The sequence below is a fragment of the Microcaecilia unicolor genome, chromosome 2 (genome assembly GCF_901765095.1).
Source record: "Microcaecilia unicolor chromosome 2, aMicUni1.1, whole genome shotgun sequence".
Taxonomy (NCBI): domain Eukaryota; kingdom Metazoa; phylum Chordata; class Amphibia; order Gymnophiona; family Siphonopidae; genus Microcaecilia; species Microcaecilia unicolor.
The window spans coordinates 60208132-60235397 of NC_044032.1; the positions used below are offsets into that span (position 1 = coordinate 60208132).

At 42.8% G+C, this 27266-nt stretch overlaps 1 protein-coding gene across 3 annotated transcripts in view; it reads left to right on the forward strand.

Moving 5' to 3' along the window:
* The window catches only part of WDR7 (WD repeat domain 7), a 754216-nt gene that overhangs the window by 45136 nt on the left and 681814 nt on the right, over positions 1–27266 (forward strand). For all 3 annotated transcript variants that reach the window (XM_030192974.1, XM_030192976.1, XM_030192975.1), the window contains exons 6-8: positions 5737–5813; positions 10643–10762; positions 20331–20476. In XM_030192974.1, the coding sequence (XP_030048834.1) occupies positions 5737–5813; positions 10643–10762; positions 20331–20476 (343 nt within the window). The remainder of the gene's footprint in view (positions 1–5736; positions 5814–10642; positions 10763–20330; positions 20477–27266) is intronic.

Here is a 27266-nt window from a genome sequence, read left to right on the forward strand (position 1 = left end):
CTAGGAGTTCATACCAAATGCGATGGAGAAAAAGTGTGTTTTAAGATGGGGCTTACATTTTTTTTTATAGAGGATTCTGAATGTATAAAAGGGAGAAGATCATTCCAAAGTTTAGGGCCAAGGAAATAAAAGGCAGAGTGATGAGTAGATTCCAAATGTGCTAACTTTGGAGCAGGAAGAACCAAAAGATGAGAGTCAAGTGAGTGTAATATTCTAGTGGCTGTGTAGGGGATAATCACAGAGGAGAGGAAAGAGGGGAGCCTTAGTGTGATAAGCCTTATGAACTAAACGGAGAATCTTAAAAAAGGACCGATAAGGAAAAGGCAACCAGTGAAGTCGAAGAAACAAATGGGTGACACATTCTGAGCATTTGGCCTTGTAGAGAAAACGAGCAGCTGAATTGTGAAGGGTTTTCAATCTTTTCAGTAGAGAAAACGAGCAGCTGAATTGTGAAGGGTTTTCAATCTTTTCAGTTGATGATTTTGGGAGGCCTGCGAATACAGAATTGCAGTAATTGATTTTGGAAATGACAAAAGCATGAACCAGAGAGTGTAATGATGCAGAGTCAAAGTAAGAATGAATAGAGTGGGGTCGACGGAGGGAATAGAATCCTGATTTAAGAGAAAAAGAAATACGTTGAGAAAAAGGTGTGAATCCAAAATGACACCTAAATAGTGCAAGGCATTAACGGGTTGTATTGATTGATTAAAAAGAGTCAGAGAACACGTAGGGGTAAGAAGAGAACCAGTGATCTAGCATGTGGTAGTCTTCATAAGTATATAAGTATTGCCATACTGGGAAAGACCAAAGGTCCATCAAGCCCAGCATCCTATTTCCAACAGTGGCCAATCCAGGTCACAAATACCTGGCAAGATCCCAAAAAAGTACAAAACATTTTATACTGCTTACCCCAGAAATAGTGGATTTTCCCCAAGTCCATTTAGTAATGGTCTTTGGACTTTTCCTTTAGGAAGCCATCCAAACCTTTTTAAAACTTCGCTAAGCTAACTGCCTTTACCACATTCTGTGGCAACGAATTCCAGAGTTTAATTACACGTTGAGTGAAGAAAGATTTTCTCTGATTCGTTTTAAATTTACTACATTGTAGCTTCATCGCATGCCCCCTAGTCCTAGTATTTTTGGAAAGCGTGAACAGACGCTTCACATCTACCCGTTCAACTCCGCTCATTATTTTATAGACCTCTATTGGGTTAAGAATTAGTCTGTGTTCTGTGAGCCATAGCATAGGTCAGGTGGATCATACTTAGTTCTATAGACCTGTTGGTCAAGAGCAGGCTTTTTCCTCCCATTAACCTCAAAGTGTCGGATTTTCACACATTCTTAACTGTTTTTTTTTGTGGGGATTGTTGTATGTTGTTTATATTCAAGTGAAACAAAGTTAAGATAGGATTGGATGTTAGAAAGATCAATTTGGTATGGAGAAAAAGGAAAAACTAAGAATATCGTCAGCGTAGATGTAAAATTTGACATTGAGGTCACAGAGAAGTGAAGCAAGCAGACTAAGAAAAATGTTAAACAAGAGAGGTGAGAGAACAGAACCCTGGGGAACACCATATCGAAGCGGTGTGGGAGCAGAAGTGGATGATGTGACGGAGAATGAGTGGTCTGATGGAAAAGAGGAAAACCATGTTAGGGCAGTGGCAGAAACACCATCCTCAGAGATGATGAAGAAGGAGAGAATGATCGACAACATCAAATGTGAATGATCGATCAAGTGAAATTACTAACAAAATTTTGTGTTTATCAAGAGTAGAGTGTAGGCTGCTAAGTAGAGATGTTAAAACAGATTCAGTATCATGGAGAAAAGGCAGCTGAGGGGAGATATGATAGAGGTCTATAAAATAATGAGTGGAGTTGAACGGGTAGATGTGAAGTGTCCACGCTTTCCAAAAATACTAGGACTAGGGGGCATGCGATGAAGCTACAATGTAGTAAATTTAAAACGAATTGGAGAAAATATTTCTTCGCTCAATGTGTAATTAAACTCTGGAATTCTTTGCCAGAGAATGTGGTAAAGGCTGTTAGCTTAGCGGAGTTTAGAAAAAGGTTTGGATGACTTCCTAAAGGAAAAGTCCATAGACTGTTATTAAATGAACTTGGGGAAAATCCACTATTTCTGGGATAAGCAGTATAAAATGTTTTGTACATTTTTGGGATCTTGCTGGGTATTTGTGACCTGGATTGGCCACGGTTGGAAACAGGATGCTGGGCTCGATGGACCTTTGGTCTTTCCCAGTATGGCAATACTTATGTACTTATGATGTTGACGGAAACTTGCTTGGTGAGGATGAAAAATTGAAGTGCCTTCAGAAAAGGTGTAAAGGTGAGAATAAACTACATGTTCAAGAAGCTTTGAAAGAAAACACAGATTTGAGATGGGGAGGTAATTTATAGGATCAGTAGGGTTTTTTAAAGATGAAAGCACGCATTAGTATGCCCAAATTTTCAGGGACTAATCTGTGAGAGAGGTTTTTATTAAGCCTCTCAAGAACACTTGGAAGAAGATCATGGGGAGGGAATGGAGTACCAACTAGGGGGAGCAGGGTCAAGAGTTGGAGAGTTGGATCAGGCCCCTGATATCTCACCTTGCATCCAAACCAAAGTTTCAGCGTGCTTGTCTGACATTGCTGCCTGGATGTCTCAACGCCACCTGAAATTAAATATGACCAAAACCGAGCTTCTCATTTTCCCCCCCAAACCCACCTCCCCGCTCCCCCCATTTTCTATTTCTGTTGATGGCTCTCTCATTCTCCCTGTCTCCTCAGCTCGAAACCTTGGGGTCATCTTTGACTCTTCTCTCTCCTTCTCTGCTCATATCCAGCAGACCGCCAAGACCTGTCGTTTCTTTCTTTACAACATCCGTAAAATCCGCCCCTTTCTTTCCGAGCACTCTACCAAAACCCTCATCCACACCCTTGTCACCTCTCGTTTAGACTACTGCAATCTGCTTCTTGCTGGCCTCCCACTTAGTCACCTCTCCCCTCTCCAGTCAGTTCAAAACTCTGCTGCCCGTCTCATCTTCCGCCAGGGTCGCTTTACTCATACTACCCCTCTCCTCAAGACCCTTCACTGGCTCCCTATCCGTTTTCGCATCCTGTTCAAACTTCTTCTACTAACCTATAAATGTACTCACTCTGCTGCTCCCCAGTATCTCTCCACACTCGTCCTTCCCTACACCCCTTCCCGTGCACTCCGCTCCATGGATAAATCCTTCTTATCTGTTCCCTTCTCCACTACTGCCAACTCCAGACTTCGCGCCTTCTGTCTCGCTGCACCCTACGCCTGGAATAAACTTCCTGAGCCCCTACGTCTTGCCCCATCCTTGGCCACCTTTAAATCTAGACTGAAAACCCACCTCTTTGACATTGCTTTTGACTCGTAACCACTTGTAACCACTCGCCTCCACCTACCCCCTCCTCTCTTCCTTCCCGTTCACATTAATTGATTTGATTTGCTTACTTTATTTATTTTTTGTCTATTAGATTGTAAGCTCTTTGAGCAGGGACTGTCTTTCTTCTATGTTTGTACAGCGCTGCGTATGCCTTGTAGCGCTATAGAAATGCTAAATAGTAGTAGTAGTAGTAAGTGGACAGAAAATCAATTTTGTATTGTAAAAATGTTCTTTGAGAGAATGCATTGTTAATGTAGGGAAGGAAGAAATGGAGTTAAATAATCAGGGCTGGTTTGTTTTTAGACTAAGGAGAATGGGCTTGCAGAGAAATGGAATCAATAGGGGAATGTGGAAGGGTGGTGACAAGCAAGGAGATCTTCTGCGTAAATGTTGCGAGAGTATCAGCTGAAGGGATCAATGCTGTAATTGAGTAGCGCAACTTGGATTCAGTCTCGTAAGCTGCATTATTTTTCCTCCCTGGAATCATTGGACTGCTAACATGGTCTGATAAGCTTGGTGGCCTTTTTTTTTTAAATTTATTGAAATAAAAAAAAACATTCAAGGAAATTGCTGAGGGGGTATCAGGGGTGGGTATGGGATTTACCTCCAGTCCCTTTTAAGATGGCTCCTAGGAGCATCTGCTATGTGTTAGCAGCCTGACATTCGCGAGAATGAAAAATTAATCTCAGCTTAAAGTTGATGTTACTTTTCTACAAGTAATGCAGCATTGTGAAGTTAAATGCAAGCTGGGTTATTCAGTTTGCAAACGGAGATATTTTGCATGCTGTACATTTTGTTATTTAGCTAGCACTGTTTAAAACAATATGCATTACGAGGAAATAATGTATGATTTTGGCATTTTACATGAGGCATCTGGCAAAAATTATGCATTATTCCTTTAATTCATGCTACTAATTATGCATTATTCCCTTAAAACATGGAGGGCTATTCACTAAGCTGCAGTTAATTTTTGATAACATTAATGTGCTCATTTACTGCAGGCACAATTCCTTCTAGTGGGGCCAATCCACTTTCAACATGAACTCAAGTCACTACAGTTTATTGATGAGTAGCCTAAATGCTTAGTGCAGTGGGCTAAAAACCTGGGTCATTACTGTAGATTGATTCCCACTGCAGCTCCTTGTGATCCTGGGCAAGTCACTTTAACTCTCCATTACCCCAGATACAAAACTTAGATTGTGGGCCCAGTAGGGACAGAGAAAGTACCTGCATATAATATAATATATATATTATATATATAAAAACAACACATGACTTGACAACCTTCCGGAAGTTATTGAAGATGTACCTGTTCGAAGAGACTTACAATAAAAATCCTCCTTAATGACTTGATTCCATTCTATATCTAAACCAACTAGTACTGATCCCTTCTAATTTGATTATGTTAATCACATTATCACTATTGGTCATTATATCTTACCTGTTTTACTTTGTGTTATGTAAATAATTCTACTGACCTATCTACCTAATTTCTTACACAGTAATATGTTAAATTAGACCATACCTCTTACTCTGTTTATGATTATACCTTTTGCAACATAGTGTAAGCCACATGGAACCTGCAAATAGGTGGGAAAATGTGGGGTACAAATGCAGCAAATATAAATATATGTAAACCGCATTGGATGTACCACAAAAAAATGGTATATCAAATCCATGATTCTTTATGGTTTATGGTTTGATTTTTTTTTTTTTTTACATTTTGCCCAGATGGAAGCCCCTGGAACATCCATGTTGAGAATATTCTTGACATTTTACAAAAAACTTTGCTGAACATGGAGCCTTTTATAAAAGTCATATAAACTTAGACACTGGCATATACAGGAGGAGCAGTGATTATATAGATGAAGACTCAGAGTGGCATCACTTGACAGCTTCCATGTATAAGTGCTGGCACTTAACTGTATAAAATATATTATGAAGTGCTGGTCTTCTGAGAGCTGCCTTTTTTTTTTTTCTTGTCTTGTTATGTTGGCTTCTAGTTTCTCATTCAACAGAAAAAGTATTTACAGTGTAAATTGTTCATAGTTATGGGGTAGTTGTACAACTTATTTTATTTTGTTGTTTATCCAAAAGACCATTGAAGCCATTATGATTTATTAGTTAATTACGCAAGTTAACTGTAGAACAAATCAAGTGGACTTGCTTCAAGGGGGTTATTGTTGCCTATAAGATCATTTGGTAGCGGAAGAGTTTTTATTATAATTAATCCATTGCAATGAGAAAGTACTTCTTTAATGGTAAAAGGTGTTCTTTTGATGGATGCTGTGTATTTGGGAATAATGCTGGACTGTTTGTTTCAGAGGATACTGTGGTAGCTGTCTCGGTGACTGGTATTTTGAAAGTGTGGATTGTTACTGCAGACATTAGTCGTATGCAGGTAAGATATTAAACTTGACAGTGCCAAACAAAGTTATTTTTTGCTTACTACTTCATAAAGTAAATCAAAAGCAGATTTTAAAGGCTTAATTTTTGAGCAGTTCAAAAATATATTACATTTATTATTGATGCTACTATATTTTGTAAATAAAAAGTTATTAAATACTGGGATTTTTGATAAGGAAGGAAACTTTCATGTTTGGTGCCATTGTTTGAAACCTTCGTGTGCAGTGATGTAAGACATTTTACATCTGGTTACTTACGTTTTGATAATTACTATTGGGTTTTTGAGCACTCAGAGGTTAAATGTCTCCTCCTTTTGGTTTTGTGGGTCAGCGTTTGTATATGGCAGTCTGAAAGTCATCCATATTAAAATGCTTCTGGGAGAGTGTAGGTTTGAAGGAGTTGAGAAAAGAGCATAAGAACATAAGAGTAGCCATACTGGGTCAGACAAATGGTCCATCTAGCCCAGTATCCTGTTTTCCAGACATTGGCAAAGCCAGGTCACAAGTACCTGGCAGAAACCTAGATCGTGGCAACACTCTATACTACAAATCCTAGGGCAAGCAGTTGCTTCACATGTCTGTCTCAGTAGCGGACTATGGACTTTTCCTCCAGGAATTTGTCCAAACCTTTGTTTAAACCCAGATACGCAAACTGCTGCTACCACCTCCTCCGGCAAAGAGTTCCAGAGCTTAACTGTTCGTTGAGTGAAAAAATATTTCCTCCTATTTGCTTTAAAAATATTTCCATGTAACTCCTCAAGTCTTCCATAGTCTTTGTACTTTTGGAATGAGTAAAAAATTGATTTACTTCTACTTGTTCTACACCACTCAGGATTTTGTAGATCTTAGTTATATCTCCTCTCTTCCATCTCTTTTTTTTCCAAGCTGAATAGCCCTAACCTCTTTAGCTTTTCCTCATACAAGAGGAGCTCCATCCCCTTTATCATTTTAGTTGCTGTTCTTTGAACCTTTTCTAATTCCGCTATATCTTTTTTGAGATATGGTGTTCAGAACTGAATTCAATACTCAAGGTGCGGACGCACCATGGAATGATACAAAGAGGAAGACACATTCTGTGAGTGAATACTATTTTGTTGAAGATTTGCTGACTTAAAGCTTGGGATCAGTGGTGTGCTGGAGCTGGTTCGCACCAGATCGCCAGAGCTGTTTGTTATTTTTTAAAGATTTTTTTGGAGCGGGTTGTTAAACTTTAACAACCAGCTTCCAGGTGCCTACCATATTGCAGATTTTTATATCATCCACAAAGAGGCAAAAAATGTTAAAAAGAAGCGGACCAAGAACCAATCCTTGTAGCACCCCACTGATCCATTTATCACTACACATTGTCGCCTTCCACTCAACCATTTTCTAACCCAGTCACTTTAGGGTCCATACCGAGAGCACTCAGTTTATTTTTGTTAGTCATGTATACGGAACAATGCCAAAGGTTTTGCTAAAATCTAAATACATCACATCTTGCGCTCTCCCTGAATCCAACTCTTTGATCATCCAGTCAAAGAAATTAATCGGATTTGTCTGACAAGGCTTGCCTCTAGTGTAACCATGTTGCCTCTGATTCTGTAATCCATTGGAGTCTAAAAATTTGTGTGTTTTAAAAGCAGTTCTATTAATTTACTTACCACAGAAATCAGACTTACTGGCCTGTAGTTCCCAACCTCTTCGTTCCTTCTGCTTTTGTGGAGAGGAAACACATCTTCTCTTCTCCAGTCCTCCAGGACGACTCCCAACTAGAAAAGCATTGAAAAAAGGTCAGCTGGCAGGACCACTATAACAAGTTCCTTCAGTACCCTTGGATGTGTGCCATCCAGCCCTATCGCGTTGTCCACCTTCAATTTAGCCAGTTCCTCACGAACACAGTCCTCTGAAATTGTTCCAGGATTACCACCCCCTTATTCCTATTTGTGTTTTTTCTTCTGCATTCCTGCTCCCAGTCCTTCAGCTGTAAACATAGAATAGAAATATTTCGTAATCAATTCTGCCTTATCTTTATCAGCTTCTGTAAATTCCTCCCCTTTACTTTTGAGTCTCACAATGCCACTTTTGAACTTACTCCTATCACTAATATATCTAAAAAATGTCTTGTTCCCCCCTCCCCTGTATTGGCTATTTTTTCTTCCATTTGCATCTTTTCTTTCCTGACTGCTCTACCAATTTCTTTTAGCTTTCCAGATATTGTCGCCTGTCTTCCTCTTTCTGTGATTTCTTGTAGCTTATAAAGGCTAACCTCTTTTTCCTTACCTTTTTTCAGTTACTACTTTTGAGAACCAAAGCAGACTCCTTTTCCTCTTACTTTTATTTGCTTTCCTTTCATTTTTTAGCTTTGCTTTCCAGCTTCTTCCAGATGTTCCTTGAGGTAACCCCTTATTTGCATAAAGTTAGTTTTTTTAAAGTCTAGAATCTTTACTTTTGAATGAATCCTCTTAATATTAAACCACACCATCTGGTGATCACTGGATGCCAGATGATCATCTATTATAGTGTCAGAAACACTCTCCCTATTAATAAATACTGTCTAGTAAGGCTCCATCTTGCGTGGGTTCTGTTACCAACTGCTGGAGTAGTTCCCGCTGTAGAGAATTCAGTATCTCCCTGCTTCTAAAAGACCCTGCAATAGGGATACCTCATTCAACATCTGGCATATTAAAATCACCTATTAGTAGTAATTCCCGTTTCATAGCTGTATTTTGAATGTCTTCAATTAAATCTCTGTCCTCTTCTGTCTGTGAAGGAGGCCTGTATATTACACCAATGTAAATATGCTTTCCATTCCCTCTTTCCAGATTGAGTCACAGTGACTCTTCCTTACCCTGTAGGTCCAGCAATTGTGTGGCTTTAATATTATCTTTGACATATAATACCATTCCCCCTCCCTTTCTTCGTATCCTGTCTTTCCTGAACAGATTAAAGCCTGGAATAACTATATCCCAGTTATGGTTCTTTGTGAATTCTATCTCTGTGATTGCCACTAAATCCAAATTGGCCTCTTCCATCACAGCCTCAAGATCTAAAACCTCATTTCTCATACTTCGGTCATTAGTATATACTGCTTTCCAGACGTTGCCCCTTTTCCCTTTGTGAAGAGGTATTTAATGCTTCACTTATCTGGGAGCTTTGATCACTGTACCCCAACGATTCTAGTTTAAAGCCCTCTTCAGTAGGTTAGCCAATCTGCTGCTGAAAACACTTCTTCCCTTCTTTAATAGATGGACACCATCTCTGCTCAGCAGCCTTTGGAAAAGCACCCCATGGTCCAGGAAGCTGTACTGCTATGGATTTACAGTCTGTCTCACTGACACAAACTACTCAGTAATTACTGTGGATTCTTTTGGATTCGTATTAGATAAATGAAACCTTTATTAGAGCTGCTATATTCTACAATGATTAAGGTATATACAATGATTAGCTATATAAACAATCATTACATCACTGGTCTCTACATCTAAGCAATGCTAAGAGTTCTTAGACCAGGAAAAGAAGCAATAATACATACATACATCACTGGTCCTTACATCATTCAGGCTCTTATCAGCTGGGGGGGCCCATTACAGCAAAAGCGAGGAGCTTTTTAGACCAGGAACAGATCCTCTGCGCAGTATTTATGTTACTCACAGATGAGCTCCTGATTTCACTGAAAGAAACTCCTTTTTATTAGGCTCAGAACTCGTGTTCAGAGCTAAGGAAAATTACAGAATGCTTCTCTGTTTAGGTAAACAAGCCATACTGTGGGAACGTGGTAACATGCTTTCCATGTCCAGTGGCCAGGCTGAACTTCCGAAAACAAGAACCGTCTTTCCCTTCACATAACAAATTTAATTAGAGCTATGTCTTATCTTCTGCATTCCAACTTGTTTTTGTATTTACAAGGAAAGTTGCTTTCTGTCAGACAGAAAATTTCAGAGTTCATTATTGATCAAAGCAGGGTTGAAAAGCAATCCTTTACATCTTCCATTACAGAAGCCAAAATACTCTTTGACACCTGCACAGCCACATATTCATCTTCTGGATGCAAACTTCTCTGCCTTGGCTTTTACCTTCAACAGTGTGGATCGACGAGAGCACCACCTGCGCGCCTGTCTGCTTCACCTTGTCTCCCAGAGCCATTCCATCACTTTTGATAGGTTTGGAGGGGTACCTAGCAGTATGATTTGTGCCAACATGGATGAGCAGCATTGGATAATAGTCATTAGGCTTGATCTCATCAAGCTCTCTGTAACATATTGAATTTTGGCATTTGGTAGATAGCACACCACCTGGGACATCATGTCTGGTCTGCAGATGAATGCCTCTGTACCCCTCAGAAGAGAATTGCCAACCACCACTAGCTTTTGCCTCTTAGTGGTCACTGACCCAGCAACTTTGGGGATTTCAAGCTGTGATTCCTCCTCTCTCTCTGGGATGCTCTCACCTCCTCCATTTCCAGGGTTGCATATCAGTTCTTCAGTTCGAGAGCAGGTGGACTCATGGTATTGATCCAGCAGAGTCTTGTGCTCTTAATTCAGTTGTTTTTTCAGCACAGTTTCTTCCCCACTGCTGGAAATCTTAGATAAACACTGGCTTTATGGACGACGAAGACATAGTATACGTCTTACAACCTGATAGATTGACCTTAAGTAATACCAGAACACCTGAATAATTACACCAAGGAATTCACAAAGGGATAGCATGTTATATATATATTTATATCATCTGTCTGTAGCCTTTGGATTACTTTATAAAAGTAATTAGAATTACTTCTCCTTTTACTATGAAATTTGCTAAGTAATATCCAGAAAAACTTGTTTTATTTTCTTTTTTATTTTTTTAGGATATGGAACCAGTGTTTGAGGAAGAGTCAAAACCAATCTACTGTCAGAACTGTCAAAGTATTTCGTTCTGTGCATTTACCCAAAGATCACTTTTGGTGGTGTGCTCCAAATACTGGAGGGTAAGGAAAACCACTTAACGAAAGGTGTCATGAGCTTGACATGATTAAAACATTATTTGGAGATTATTAAAGCACTCCAGTAACATATTATTTTGATTTTCCATTCAGTGAAAGAGGGTTGTGCACCTTGAGATTTGTGCTTTAATATATCCTCTTCTAAATTCAGAATGTGGTTTGAATATTTATTCTTTTTTTCTTCAACCATAATCCAGCTCAGAATTCCTGAAGTAATGGTGATCTGTGCCCGATGCAGTTTAAAGATTTGCTTAAAAGAGAACTGTCTTTCATCAACTGTTCATTATTTCAAAAGCTTGCCTAACAATTGATACTCCTTGATATGTGCAGACTTCAAAGATAATACTGAGAAACTCGGGGATGGGGGGGCATCCATCCATATTAGTAAGATGTAAATTACCTTATTCTGTATCTGATTGATCCATGTTGGATATGGTAGCACACATCCTGCATAAACTAGTCAGAGGTCATGTCCAATGAGACTTTTTTTTAAGTTATGTTTTACAACATGTCAGCCCAAATGATGCTTTCATAAAACAGGTTAATCCAAATGATGCTTTCACAACACAGGTTAATCTAGGTACAATGAAGAAATATATATGCTTACTTCATAACCTCTCCCAGCAGTAACTCGGTCCCCCTCCCCTTGTACAGATGAGGTGATATATCATATTGTGTAATGATTTCTATAGTGTGACTGAACATAGCTGAGAGTATGTGTGGGTCATTTGGGGATTATAGAAATCAGGAATGGCACCCCTATGAAGTATTGGTATTGTGCTACCTTTTGAAAAAAAAAAAAACTGTCAGTCCACGCTTTCTCAAAACTGTCAATCCAGTGGTGTTTTAAAGCTGTTAATTTAGTCATTAGAAAGACCAACAATAATCTCTTTAAAATAGTTTCTTGTGGTGGCATATTTATTTGTTTCCAAGCCTTAGCAAATGCTTGTCAAGCTGCTACTGGGAAGCATCCTATCAGTTGCTGTTTGTGGTGGGCTAGGGCTATGAGCTGGCGTACATAGTTTTTAAGAATATCAATCTTAACTATTTATTTAATAAGCCCATACCACTTGATTCCAATCTGTTTAAGCTCTAGCACAGTACCACCAAATATGGAGAAAAGTCCTCTAAGACATATCACTAGACTAGCAGGAATATCCAACGTAATCTATATGGAGTGCAATATTTATAGAGGATTTTATATTCATTCTCTATTAAGGTTCAGAAGACAGAATAAGTAAAATCTATTTCTCCAAGGACAAGCAGGCCTAGTTGTATTCTCATATGTGGGTGATGTCATCCAGCGGAGCCTGTTGCGGATGCTGGCTAGCATATAGATGTTTCAAGAAAATTGTACCAGTGACCCATTGCATGTGCGCAGGTGCCTTCCCGCTCAAGCGCAAGTCCCTTGGAGCAGGGAGGACATGTCTTTGTAGTCTCCCCACAGTGCTTTTTTTCTGCTTTTGCAGTGCCTTTCTGTGACGGTGTTTTTCCCTCATTCTTCATTTTTGTCTTTAATTTTATTGTTTTTTAGTTTTCCTCTTAGTTTGTTCGTCCCTTAAAGTTTTCTTCCTTTTCGCGGCTCCATAGGCCTGCTTAGGCCTGAGCATTGACCTTGATTTGGGCTCTGCCCCTTTTTGTTGTCCACAATTGAGGAATTTAATTTGGCAGTGATTTTTTTTTTTTCAAAGCCCAAGAAGACCTCCAGTGGCTTCAAGAGGTTCGTCTAATGTAATTGGGTGATTTCTGTGATGGACTCACACACTTTGTGCATCGGATGCCTTGGGTCTAACCATGACCCCAACTCCTGTTCTCTCTGTTTGAAAATGCAGTTGAAGATATAGAGGGTGTGTCAGGTCCAGCAAGAGAGACTTTTTGGCTCCTCTTAAGCCGATCCATCGATATTGGCACTGAAAGCATTGACTTAGATGGCTGCCCAGAGATCGGCTACCACCGGGCGTACACTGGGATCAAGGATGTCACCACTTCCCTCGTCATTGGATGCTGATAGTTGGCCCAGGGACCAGTCAGCTTTAGACCCAAGGACGAGTACGGGTTCGACATCGTCCTTGTCAGCACCGAAGGACTGAAATGCTCAGCGTTGGGGGAAGCCCAAGAAGCACAAACATCAGTCCTTTTCAACACATGGTGCTGGGAGCGCCGTGACATTGGCATCACCGGTATCTGAGAAGTGCCCCCCCTCCTTGGTGGAAGTACTGGTGCACCAGTCTCTGGGCTGCCAGGTTCCTGCTTCTGGTTTGGCACCGGCTCCCCATACTTTGCCGATGCCCATCTTTGTTAAGCAATACTGAATCATGCTCGGGCAGGAGCTGGCGCAGATGCTACAGCTACACACTGCTCAGGCATCGAGGGCACTTGTGCCAGCGGTGGTTCAGCCCCAACTTCTTCCTGAAGTTCCTACCTTGCCTGTGCAGTAGTCTTCAGTGCCCAGACAGGTATCAATGTAAGCATTGCTCTTGATATCAGGTAGAAAGCTTCCCCGGAATCTGAGGATAAGGCTGTACACCAGTGCCCTTTGGGGCATGGTGTCATATCACTGAGCTGGGGCAGGTACAGACTCTGTTGAATCTGAGGAGTCTGTCTGAGACCACTCATGGGATTCAAAAGGAGGACTTTCATTAGTTTTCGGAGAAGGAGTCTTATGGGGTCTCTTCTGATCCCTCCCCACCTCAGGGCAGGGGATGTTGGTTAGATTCCTATTGTGGATGTTTCTGACAGGTACATATGTAGCAGGGGACGTGGGTTTTGTTTGAAAGTAAGTCTAAGGAGCAGCCTAGTGGTTAGTGCAGTGGACGGTATACCAAGGCACCCAGGTGAATGAGGTCACTGACCTCATAAAGAAGCACACTGACACCATCCAGTCCCTCTCTTGGCAGCCTCCAGCTGCATCCTTCTCAACCAGGAGATTTTCAAGTGGGCCTAGGCGATGAAACTACTACTCTAAAGGCGTAGATTTTGCTGCCTTTTCACTCTGCCCAATAGCCCCACTCCCAGCACTCTCGCCCTTGGAAGCCCCAGCCGACTCCCCAATCAAAGTAGGGAACGGGCTTATGACTGGCTCCAAGAGAGCATAGACGCATTCCAAGTAACTGTCCCAGACGACCTTCAGGTAGGGTGGAGGCTCAGTTTTTTCCATCAGAGGTGGTGGCAGCAGTTGGCAACACAAGATGGGCACCATAACGCTCAGCTGGAAGCATGGTTGGCCTTGTTGGCGGATGCTATTTATGACATGTTATGGGTTACGGCCCACAGTATGTCTTTGGCTGTAATGGCACTGTGGCATTGAGCAGTGGATTCAGTGTCCAAAGTCATATTTAGATAAACTGCCCTTTTGGGGTTAGTGGCTGTTTGGAGAGTATCTCTGTAATTTGGTGAAAGAACTGAGGAAAAGTAAGCCACAGTGGTTACCGGAGGATAAGCCGAAAGCCTCTGGTTGTCCACCTTCAGGGGGCTCGCGATCTCAATTTTGAGATCAGACAGTCTCAGCCTGGTTGTCAGCAATGTAGTCAGAAGTTCTGCTTTCAGGCTGCCGATCTTCCTTTCATGTGGACAGTCAGCTAGAGCGTCCAATGCCTCCAACGGTACGAGGCTGGTCCACTCTTCTCTTCCTCTGGTGGGAGGGTGTCTTTAGGAGTTTTGGGAGGAGTGAGCCAAAATCACATCAGACCAGTAGATTCTGGATAGTCTTACAGAAGGTTGAAAGTTTGAGTTCTTCTGTTCAGCCGCTCCTCTCTTTTTGCAGTCTCCTTGTCGAAAGGGAACCAGGTTGCTTGAGGTTCAGGCCATCGTAGATTCTTCGCTGGCGCTCCGGGCCATTGTTCCAGTTCTCCAGACCAAACAGGGACAAAACAGATACTCCATCTACTTCATTATCCCAAAGAATGAAGGCACCTTTCGTCTGAACTTAGATCTCAAAAGTCTAAACTTTTTCCTCTTGAGTGCCCTGCTTTTGCATGGAGACACTAAGAGCAGTCATAGCCTTGATCTCAAGGTGGCGTACTTGCATATACTAATATGGCTGCCACATCAGAGGTTTCTGTGTTTTGCGGTGCTGGGCTGTCACTTCAAGTTCAGGGCTTTGCCCTTTGGTTTTGCCATGGCTCCAAGAACGTTTGCTGTGGTGTTGGTGTACTTCTTTTGGTGCCAATGAATCAGAGTTCATCTGTATCTCGACGACTAGCTCATTCGTGTGTCATCCTTTTTGGACAGCGTGATGGCGATGGATAAAGTTGGCCATCGCAGTTGTTAGATTGGGTGATCAATTTTGAGAAGAGCAGACTAACTGCATCGCAGACACTGGATTGTTTGGGTGTTCTATTTGACACAGCACGGGAGAGGATCTTCCTCATGGAGCTCATTACAACTTCTATCTGGCACAGGGTACCTGGATGGAACAGGAGTCTCAGTGATCGATAAATTGCTTGGAGCTCAGGGCAGTTCAGAATGCCTTATGTGAATTCGCACCCTTTCTGGCAGGAGCCTTGGTCTGAGTTTTCTCCGACAATGTGATTTCACTGGCTTACATCAGTAAGCAAGGCAGGATCTGCAGTTATCTGATGGTTGTGAAGGTGGCCTCTGTCATGAGTTTGGGTGCAGAAAAATCATCTCTGCTTGTTGGCAGCTCACATAGCTGGGTCCTTGAATGTGGAGGCACTCCACAGACCCAGCAGAATGGGAACTATCCAGCCAGAGTCTTCAGCTGATAGTGGATCGATTGGGGTTTTTCACTTCTGGACTTGATAGTGACGAAAAGGAATGCCAGTGCCCAAGTTCTTCAGCTATTGGAAAAAACCAGGCTCTATGGGGATTGATGCCCTACTTGCAGCCCTGGCCGGAGACACATCTACTCGGTCTTCCCCCCTTGCCCATGATAGGCTGCATGTTGAAAAGGATCGCATTGTACCAGGGTCGAATAATTCTCGTAGCCTTGCATTGGCTGTGGAGGCTGTGGTACATGGACCTGATTCTATTGCTGGACGGGGTCCTTTCTGTCTTTTGAAGGTACACAACCTACTGAAAGAAAGTCTGGTGCTCATGAAGGTTCTGTGCCCCTTTGGTCTTACGGCTTAGCCATTGAAAGGGCTCGGTTGAGATGAAAAAGTTATTCTTTCATTGCTACCTTGCTTCACGCTCAGAAATGCTCTACATCCATGGCGTATGTGAGGGCATGGAGGATGTTCGATGGCTGGTGTTCTGAGCTTGGATTTTCTCCCTTCTTTGCTCAGAATTCACACGTCCTAACATTTCTCCAACGCGTTAGGTTCTGTAAAAGTTCAGGTTGCGGCTTTGGCATGTTTCAGGGGCCGACTACAGAAGACATGTCTTGTGGCTTACCTGGATATTGTTTGATTCTTGTGGGGGAGCAGGCCACTTTTGGTCTCCCTTTCGTATTCCTTGTGAAGAGTGGAATCTTAATTCATTTCTTCAGTCTCTTCAGAGGGCTCTCCTTTTGATCCACTCCAGAAGGCCTTCTTGAAAGATCTTACGCTAAAGTCAGTGCTCTTGGTGGCTGTTGTGTCCGTACATAGGGTTGTGGAGCTTCTGGCAGTCTCTTGTCGGGATCACTTTCTTCGCTATTCGGTGGTGGGGTCTCCCTGAGCACAGTTCCTTCCTTTCTTCTGAAAGTGGTATCAACATTTCATCTCAGAGGATCTGTGGAGCTTCCTTCCTTTCACAAAGAGGACGAAGAGACTCAGTATTCTTCCCTGAATATTCTCGATATGCGTAGAGTCCTCATTAGATATCTGGAAGTCACGATTGAGTTTTGCAAATTGGATAGACCATTTGTGCTTTTGGTAAACAGAGGCTTGGCTTCATGGCTTCCAAACCCATAATTGTTAGATGGCTGAAGGAGATTATTGCATCAGCTTATTCGCTTGTGGGGAAGCAGGCTCCTCAGGCCTTGAGGGCTCATTCTGTGAGGCGTACAGTGACATCCTGGATGAAGACTACCTTACTGTCTCCGGCGGATATTTGAAGGCGGCGGCATGGATGATGCTGCATACCTTTTCCATGCACTACAGGGTGAACGCTGTGGCGCACTTGGAAGCCAGTTTTGGGGCTTCGGTCCTCAGGGCGGCAGCACTGCCAGGATCCCACTCACTCTTGGGATTACTTTTGAACATCCCACAGATTTTGGAATAGTGGGAAGCTACCTGATACTTTTTCTTTAGATTAGTCCTTCCAACTATTCCAGAGGCCTCTCCGAGGTTTCTGAGATGTTTCGTTGTCAGGAGGTAATCGGTCAAATAATAACTGTCATTGTGTATGGTGCTTCCTGCTATCTTTTGTTCTCTACAAGTTGTCCAGAGGTGAGAGAGGGCCACACGTTTACTCATCTAGTTATTGTTAGGTTAGCGAGTTGTTTAAAGTGGTTGTGTTTATTCTGCTTGTCTATGTAAATATTGCTGGACTGGATGCCAGGAGAGAGAGATGTCTCAGCTCAGTTTTCAGATCTGTATCTCCACCTGCTGGTTAATGGGCACAACTATTCTACAGATTCTAGAATAGTGGGAAGGACTAATGGGAAAAAAATTATCAGGTAAGACCTAATTTTTCCAAATGTTAGGGGCCCTTATACTATGGCTTAGTGCACATTAATGGACATTAGTGTGCACTAAATGCTATATGACCCTTAGGTATAAAATGGATTGCACAGCATGTATTGCATGCTAAACTTTAGTAAAAAGGCCTCTTATATGGCTGGAGGAGTGGCCTAGTGGTTAGGGTGGTAGACTTTGGTCCTGGGGAACTGAGGAACTGAGTTCAATTCCCACTTCAGGCACAGGCAGCTCCTTGTGACTCTGGGCAAGTCACTTAACCCTCCATTGCCCCATGTAAGCCGCATTGAGCCTTCCATGAGTGGGAAAGCGCGGGGTACAAATGTAACAAAAATAAAAAATATAGATACTACAGTTCGATCAGTCATGCAGCCATGCTTGGCAGTATTTTAGATTACTATAACAGACTCTATATTGGGCTGCCTATGAAGAGTCTGCGGAGGCTGCAGGTTATCCAAAATGTGGCAGCTAGAATTTTGCCAGGTATTCCTAGATGAGAAAGTGCTTATCCAGTATTAGAGAAACTTCACAGGCAGCCCATGAAAGAGCATGCAATTTAAATTGATGGTAGTAGTCTTCAAGGTGTTGAATAATCAACACCCTAATCTTCTGCTGGAGCGACTGGTGTGGTATGTAACCAATAGGAGTTCACATTTGACAGGAGTTCACATTCCTCTAAAGGAAGAGAAACGTGGTTTTCGCGGTAAGACCTCCTTCACTGCCATTTAGAAACTGAAAACTTATTTGTTCCTAAACTGCAGCTTGGGATAGGTAGTGGTGGTGGTTGATCGTGTTTGATCCTATTGATGACTGGGAAAGTGGATGTTTCTGGAGAGGTTGAGTATTTATCACCATGTAGGTGTTAATTTCATTTTAAATGTATTTGTATTGTTTGGTTGCTTTAATATAGAAACATAGAAAAATGAAGGCAGGTAAAGAACATATGGCCTATCCAGTCTGCCCATTCATGCCATCTACTCTCCCTTTCAATCCCTTAGAGATCCTATGTACTTGTCCCAATCTTTCTTAAGTGCAGATACGGTTTTCTTCTGTACTACCTCCACTAGGAGGCCGTTTCACAAATTCACCACCCTTTCCGTGAAGAAGTGTTTTCTCAGGTTACTTCTGAGTCTGTCCCTTTTCAACTTCATTGTATGCCCCCCCCCCCCCCCATCTCTTTGTCCACTTAGGTCATTTAGAGCAGTTTACAATTCGGTTTACAAGGCAGTATATAAATGTTTAAATAGATAAAATCTATGTATTGTAATGAATAAGTAGAGCCGATTATTTTCCTAGATTTTTTTTTTTTTTCATGAATATGGGGATCATTTCCAGTTTCAGTTTTTGGAAGCTTATTCCAAACTTGAGTTGTTGGGCCCTCAGTGTTGCCTCAGATTGTTTGTTGAATGTGTATTCCGAGAGTTGTCATTCTCTGACCTTAATGAATTCAGTGGTGAATAGATTTAACTCGTTTACTGAAATAAGCAAGGCAGTTTCCCTCAGATAGACTTGTAAACCAATGTCAGTAATTTGAACAGAACCTAAGATGGATAGGCAGCTGGTGCATCTGGGTCAGCAAAAGAGAGAGATGAAGAGATTAAAGGGTAGAGAAATGGGATAATTATTGACTAAGGTTTTGGATTAGTCTTGGTGGCCATGCGTCTGATGAGGAAGAGGAAAGTAAGGGAACTGAGAATGCGTGAAAGAAAAGAGACCGAGGGTAGATTGAAAGAAGACCCAGACAAAGAAGGATACATAACAAAGCAGGGGTTAGATGACTCCGGTAGAGGGAAGAAGTGCAGAACGAAGCTTAGAGGTATTTGTTTGCCATGCAGAAGATAAAGAATTCAATGACAAAAAATGTACTGTACTTTTTTGGGATCTTGCCAGGTATTTGTGACTTGGATTGGCCACTGTTGGAAACAGAATGCTGGGCTTGATGGACCTTTGGTCTGTCCCAGTATGGCAATACTTATGTACTTAACCGAAGGGTCATAGTCTGAAGCAGTAGTTGAGGCTGGAGCAGTTTCATGAAGCCCATGGATCAAGGCCTGGGGCTGGTTGCAGGCTCGGGCAACTTTTTCACCACAGTACATAGATCTCGCAGAACGCAGGGCTTTTTGGTATTCTTAGTAACGAGCACAAAGCAACGAGTGCATTGAGGGAGAACGTTTTTTTTTTAATGCCAGCACCTTTCGGATGAACGTAGCTGAGCATGGAAAGCATGGAGAGCAGGAGAAAACCAGGAGGCCGAGTGAAGGTGGGTTGAACACTTGGAGACCATGGGGGCATGGACATCAAGGAGAGAATGCAGTGAATGATCCAACGAGGCAGCACGAACATCCAGAGAAAGAGTAGGGGAAAATAGAGAGATTTGAGTGGCTGCTGAAGAAATGGCTGATGGGGTATTGTCAAATGATCTGTAGGAATGTGAGGGGGGGGGGGGGGGGACAGGTGAGTTGACAGGACTAATGGAAAAATAATCAGATGAAGATCTGACCACAGAACAGGAAGGGACTGGGCAGGGATAGTAAGCGTAGGAGAAGAAAAAGCAAAATCTAGAGTGTTAGCCAGCTTTATGGGTAGGAAAGGTAATGTGTTGGGTCAAATCCAGACTGGATGTTAAGGCAAGGAAGATCAAATTTGATGCACTAGGTGTCCCCAATGAATGTAGATCTCCCTATATTTATATATTTTCTGGAATGGGCTATATTTTGTAAAGTACCTTTGCTAAATATGTTATAGATCTAATTATAATAAATAGTGATAGCATGCAAGACAATAAATTATAGTGTATTTGATTACAATATGAGTCTGGCAAATATAAGAAAAAATATTTTTGATAAATTGTCATGTGCCGGGTCTCATCAGGAGTTCTTAATTGTTGTTTTAATTGTTTATATGCTTTAGTTTGTAATGATAATCACAAGGTGTTTTTAAATTTTTGTTTCTCCTGCCATGTCTTCTCTCAGGTATTTGATGCTGGGGATTATTCTCTTTTGTGCTCAGTTCCCAGTGAGAATGGGGCAACGTGGACTGGAGGTGACTTTATTTCTGCAGATAAAGTTATCTTATGGACAGAAGCTGGACAGAGTTTCATTTACAAATTACCTGCGAGGTAATGTACTCTGAGTTAAGGTATTTAAGAAAATATAGACAAATGTGTGTGTGGTATTTTGAATTAAGGTAAACATAAATATAGGTATGTTCTTCAGATTTATTAACAAATATTAAAATAATTAACTTGTACATAGGATTTCAAATTCAAATCAGTTACCTTGGAAATGTATTCTCGGAGGATTAGAAGAATAAATTATCTATGGTTGGGGGTGATGTCATCTAACAGTTCTGGAGAAGCTTTTCCAGACTTTTCTAGAAGCATCAAAAATTGATAGGACATAAAAAGGTATGGCCTATTCAATCTGCCCATTCGTACTAATTATTCAGCTCTGTAATCCCTTTCTTTCCCTGATATCCCCCATACTTTCTTGAATTCAAAAGCTTTCCTTGTCTCCACCACCTCTACTGAGAAGCTCTATTCTGGACATTGGTGAAATTTTCTGTGCGCGTGAATTCTTACTGAGCCACTTCAGTTTGTTTTTGTCTATAGTGTCAGAGGATCACTATGATGTGCCCCCTTATACAGGGCCCACCATTGTAGGTCTAGGTGGTGTTGCACTGGCTGAGAGCCAGCTCAGCTTTGGGAGAACAGCTCCCAAGAGAGCTTTGTCTGCACCCTAACACTGCTATCTGAGTTTAGGATCCCTCCCTGGGTTCAGTTAGTCCCTGTGCCCCAGTAGACAGCGAGATTCCAGAATATTCTACAAGTGCTCTTTATTCAGTTTCACCAAAAAGAAAGTACCAGGATGCTTCCCTTCCTTTACAAACAGAAGCTCAACCAAGATGCTACTTCCCTAAAGAAATGAAGCTAGGATATTTTTTCATCATTCAGTAATGCAATTGGTTTTTCTTCCCAAATGAGACAACTGGGATTCATATTTTTTTTTGTTACATTTGTACCCTGCGCTTTCCCACTCATGGCTGGTTCAATGCAGCTTACATATTATATACAGGTACTTATTTGTACCTGGGGCAATGGAGGGTTAAGTGACTTGCCCAGAGTCACAAGGAGCTGCCTGTGCCTGCAGTGGGAATCGAACCCAATATCCTTTTCTCACTACTTTTCTTAGGGCTTTTCACTTTGTCTTAATATAAGACATCCAAACACTTTGAGGTGTATTTTCAAAGCACTTAGACTTACAAACTTCCATAGTAATCTATGGAACTTTGTAAGTCTAAGTACTTTGAAAATGAGCCCCTTAGTCACCTTAGATGAACTCTTGCCCCTTCCTGTCATTTCCTTTGGGGTGTCTGTGCCCAGGGAACTACCGTCCCCAGGATAAAAAAAGGTTTTGTTAATTGGCATTTTACTTTTCCTCTTCTATTATTGCTTACCAGGGTTATTATGTGCACTGTCCTTTTTCTGTCTTTCTGGCTCAGGTATGATTTGAAACCACAAGTCTAGGCTTAGGAGGCCAGTGGGCCACTTTCCATTAGGCCACTGGGCCTCCTTTCAAGATGCCACTTTCTTCCATGCAGACAGCACATTTCTTGGGAGGCTGACGTCACTTCTGTCCTCACTGAAGCCAGTTTCATTTTTCCCAGGGCTTCGTCTTCTACCCTGTGCAAGTAGCATCCTTTGTGCCATCTGGGCCCTGGCTGTATCCTCCTGCTTGGAGCCTTCTCTTAATATGTCAGCCATACTGAATGTAAGAGTTAGCAGGCCCTTCGTCCTTTCCACAGCTAGGAAATGTACTAATGAATTACTCTGCTTTCCTCTGTTTGGAAAGGCTTTTCTCCAAGGACAAGTAGGTCAGTTGTATTCTCATAGTTGGGTGATGTCATCTGACAGAGCTTGATGCGGATGCTGATTAGCGAGATGATTGTAGAAATTTCTAGCAGCGTCCCACTGTACATGCAGTGGTGCCTTCCCGGTTGATGCGCGAGTGCAGGTCCCTCAGTCTTTGTTTTTCTACGGAGCAGGGAGGACATGTCATTGTGTTCTCTCAAAGCATTTTTTTCTCTGCATTAACAGTGTTTCTCTGTGCTACAGGTATTTTTGTCTCTTTTGCAGTTATTATATCCTTATTTTATTCTATTACCCTTGAATTTTTTTTTTTTTTTTGTATTTTTGGCTCTTCAAGTTTCCTTTTTTTTCATGAGTTACTTTGCCTGCTTCGGCTGGAGCACCGACCTAAATTTAAAAGCTGCCCTTTTTTTACAGTTCACAATTGAGGAGTTAAATTTGGCCATGATTCTTTTCTTGATGTCCAAGTAGACTCCCCATTGGCTTCAAAAGGTGCCCCCGGTGTAATCTCGTGATTTCCATGATGGACCTGCACTCAGTGCATCAGTTGCCTTGGGCCTGACCTTGAGCCTAACTCTTGTTCTCTATGCTAACAAACGCAGTTGAGAACACAGAATGTGCGGCAGGTCCAACAGGAGAGACATTTTTTCTCCTTGACGGTTGATCCATCGACATTGGCCACTACAGTATCGACCTTGATGACTGCTAAGACTTCCAACTAATACTACTACTACTACTACTTAACATTTCTAGAGCGCTACTAGGGTTATGCAGCGCTGTACAAAATAAACAAGGACGGTCCCTGCTCAAAGGAGCTTACAATCTAAAGAACGAAATGTCAAGTTGGGCAGTCTAGATTTCCTGGGTAGAGGAGTAGAGGTTAGGTGCCGAAGGCGACGTTGAAGAGGTGGGCTTTAAGCAGAGATTTGAAGATGGGCAGGGAGGGGGCCTGGCGTATGGGCTTGGGGAGTTTGTTCCACGCATGAGGTGAAGCGAGGCAGAAAGGGCGGAGCCTGGAGTTGGCGGTGGTGGAGAACGGTACTGAAAGGAGGGATTTGTCTTGAGAGCGGAGGTTACGGGTAGGAACGTAAGGGGAGATGAGGGTTGAGAGGTAAGGAGGGGCTGCAGATCGAGTACATTTGTAGGTTAGTAGCAGAAGCTTGAATTGAATGCGGTACCTGATCGGAAGCCAATGAAGTGACTTGAGGAGAGGGGTGATATGAGTGTATCGGTTCAGGCGGAAGATAAGACGCGCAGCAGAGTTCTGAACAGACTGAAGGGGGGCTAGGTGGCTAAGTGGGAGACCAGTGAGGAGTAGGTTGCAGTAGTCAAGGCGAGAGGTAATGAGAGAGTGGATGAGAGTTCGGGTGGTGTGCTCAGAGAGGAAAGGGCGGATTTTGCTAATGTTATAGAGGAAGAAGCGACAGGTCTTGGCTTCCAACTACCACTGGGAGTGCTCCGGCATCAAGGAGATCTTCATCTCCCTTGACGTCTGACGCTGAAGGTAGGCCCTGGGACCGGTCAGCATTGGACCCAACACCTAGGGTGTGTATGGGTTTGACATTGTCCTCATCAGCACTGAAGGACTGCAGTGCTGAGCATCGGGGGAAGCCTAAGAAGCATAAGCATTGGTCCTGTTTGATGCACAGTGCCGGGAGCTCCGGGGCATTGGCATTGCCGTAGCTGAGAAGCACAGACACGAGGAGGAGTGCTCGCCCTCTTTTATAGAGGTACTGATGTGCAAGTCTCCAAGCACCGACACCTCTTCTGTCTGCCTCTCTCTCAGCTGCCCCACCTTTGCCGATGCCTTCCTTTGATAAGCGATTCAGAGCCATGCTCAGGGAGGAGCTGGCACAGATACTGCAGTTTCCATACGCTCAGGCAGTGAGGGCACTTGTGCCAACTACGGATCAGCCCCGGATTCTTCCTGAGGCTCCATCCATGCCTGTGGAGAAATCCTTGGTGCCAGCACCTCGAAGGGTGTCGACATTGATTAATGAAGTACTGCTCTTGATGTCGGTGGAGGAAACTTCCTTGGAGTCTGAGGGTAGGGCTGTACCTCTGCACTGTTTGGGGCGTGGACGTGGTTCCATTGAGCCAGGGCAGGCACAGACTCAGTCGGTCCGGTCTGAGTATGGTGAGGAGTCTGACTGGCCCAGCTCATGGGAGTCAGAAGAAAGACCCTCATTACTTCTCGGAGGAAGAGTCTTATGTAGTACCTTCTAATCCCTTCACACCTCAAGAGAGACGTAAATCTCCACCTGACGGTCTGTCTTTCACCAGTTTTGTCAAGGAGATGGCTTCGGTCATCCTATTTAAGTTGGAGATGGAGGAAGAGCCCAGGGCAGAGATGTTATCTGCTCTGCACTATGTCGCCCCCTAAGGAAGGGGGTCACAGTACCATTTCACCCTAACCCTAAAGATGCACTGACGAAGAACTGGGAATCTCCTCTTTCAGTGCAGGTTGTGCCTAAGAAGGTGGATATGCAGTATTGTATTCAGAAGGCTTCCGGATTCAAGAGAGTGCAATTGCCTCCCCATTCTCTGGTTGTCGAATTCGCTCTCAAACGAGCTAGGAGCTCTAGGACTCGTGCCTTTGGCTCCCCCAGGTATAGAGACTCATATACTAGGCTCGTTTGGGAGGGAAACTTTTCAGTCTTCAATGCTTATTGCTCTCATCCAGTTCTACCAGCGCTACATGAAACTTTACTTACAATCTTTGATAAATACTACACTTAGGGCCCCTTTTACTACGGCGTGCTAGCATATTTAGCGTTCACTAACAATTAGCGCACGCTAAATGCCAAGACACCCATAGGAATATAATGGGCATCTTAACGTTTAGCACACTAATTTTTTGCATGTACTAAATCCGCTAGCATGACTTAGTAAAAGAAGCCCCTAGTCTTTGGGTTCTCTCCTACAGGAGCAGGCTGTAGAGCTTCGCCAGTTGCTCAGTAAACTGCTGGAGTGCAGGAAGTATCTGACCAGGGGTGCTTACGATTCTTTTGACATTGCATCCAGACTCTCTGCCATGGATGTGGGGAATGCACAGACTCCTTATGGCTGTGTGTCTGTGACCTGGAACCAGCGGTTAAGGAGAAGTTAGTGGACATACCTTGCTGAGAAGACATTCTCTTTGGGTCACGGTGGAGGAGGTCGCAGACCTCATAAAGAAACAAGCAGGTCACAAAAACCAGAACACATGTCTTCTAATTTTATTCCAGTCAATTCTAGAGATAGCAATGACCAATGGCTGCAGCAGGGGCTAATACTATTAGGGTCCCAAAGAGCACTTAACTCCTAATAGCAGATGGTAGTAAAAATCACACACAAGCTGTATTACAAAAATGAGGAAGAAGGAGCACTGCTGGTCAGTGTTTGCTTTTTGCACTTTTGAGATACAGCCTTTGTGTGGATTTTTTTTTTCATGTAACATTGTCGCCACCCCTTCCCTCCTACCCCTGGATGAGGCATAAAATACCTCTTTCACCCATTTCTTTCAGAGCTTCTGGTATTTCTATCTGTCAATCTGGTCTTCTGTAGGCACGCCACATCTATCCTGTGATGTTTTAGCTTTTTACAGCATTTTAGAACATTTAATTGGGGAAGTATTACCCCACCCCCTATGTTCCAAGTGGCCAGCCTACAGGACATCAGCCTTTGCTTCTACCTGGCCAGCAGAAAACTGAATGAGGATATCACCAGGAGGAACATCAGGGTACCCAGCCTCGCCCGCATGCTGTCTCCATCTCAATAGTAGGACTACCTGGTCAACCATATACAGTCGAATTGTCTGTTTCCAATAACATAAATAAAAACGTATATCTGGTGCGAGGAAATAAAACACTGTTATTACTATCTTCCCCTGTAAGATCTTCTTCTCACCCTTCCCTCCACCCTCCCCTTCCACTGCCAATATCATTTTAACTTCTCCCAGATAAACTGGGTTTAGTAAGGGGTCACAGGCTATGTGAGCAAGGGTTCCATCTCCAAATCAAAATATAAGGTGTCTTACTGACCATATTACTTCAAATTCAAGGTTGCGTACCTTCCTTTTGTGCCTAGCCCGATTGGCGGAATCTTGTTGCTTTTGGACCTCAGGCGGGCTCTGTGCTATTCAACCAGTTCATTGCAGCTTCAGGCATGGATTAACCATTGATCGTCTTTATGCACTTTTAAGGTAGCTGGGTACTGCAATACAAAGTGGCAGTGCTTCTCAACTAACTTGGTGCAGGTTGCGGCAAAAGCCTTGCGTTTCATTGTTGATGCTGCTGAATAATCCTGGAAAAGTCTCACTCTATCCCCATCGTATTTAAAGCCATCTCGATAATATGATTGTAGCAGTTGGGCTTTTTGAGAGTAATAATGAAATTTAGTTATCACCACCCATAGATGCAGATCCTGCTGGCGCCGCGGTCCAGGTCGATCAAGGCGAATGGCTGGACTTATTCCTGCCTCGGGAAAATTTGCCTGTAACTAAGTTCCCAAAGTTTGCTGTAATTGTTGGTCTGGAATTGACTCTGGCAGTCCCACGAATCGAGTATTTTCTCTCCGGGAACGATTTTCAGAGTCATCCACTTGCTCATACTGTTCATTAAGTAAGAGTTCCAAATGGGCAAAATGTGTGGTCTGGCACTGCTGGATGTCCTCCACCTCTAAGACGCACACCTCCAACTCGCCTGTTTTGCGAGTGAGCTCAGAGGTAAGTGTTGTTATTCCAGATAATTGCTCTGATAGTTGGGTAAATTGGGAGTCCAGTGCCCTCACTGGAAAGAGCAAAGAATTCTGTCAAATCAGAGATTAATGTTTCATCTTCGGGAAGGTGTTGTGGCATGGACGGGGATGCTGCCAATTGCCTTCCATCATCCGATTGCATTTTTCCTTTCTCTTCGGTGGTTTTGAGGCCGATGTCATTTGCGATCTCATGAGGTATTTGTTCATAAAGTAGGAAAGTGTCTCGGAGGATAAATTTGTTCTTCCAAGCGAGGATGACACTAGTAAACAATAGTTTAGAGATGAGAACCCGAACAGCTCACAG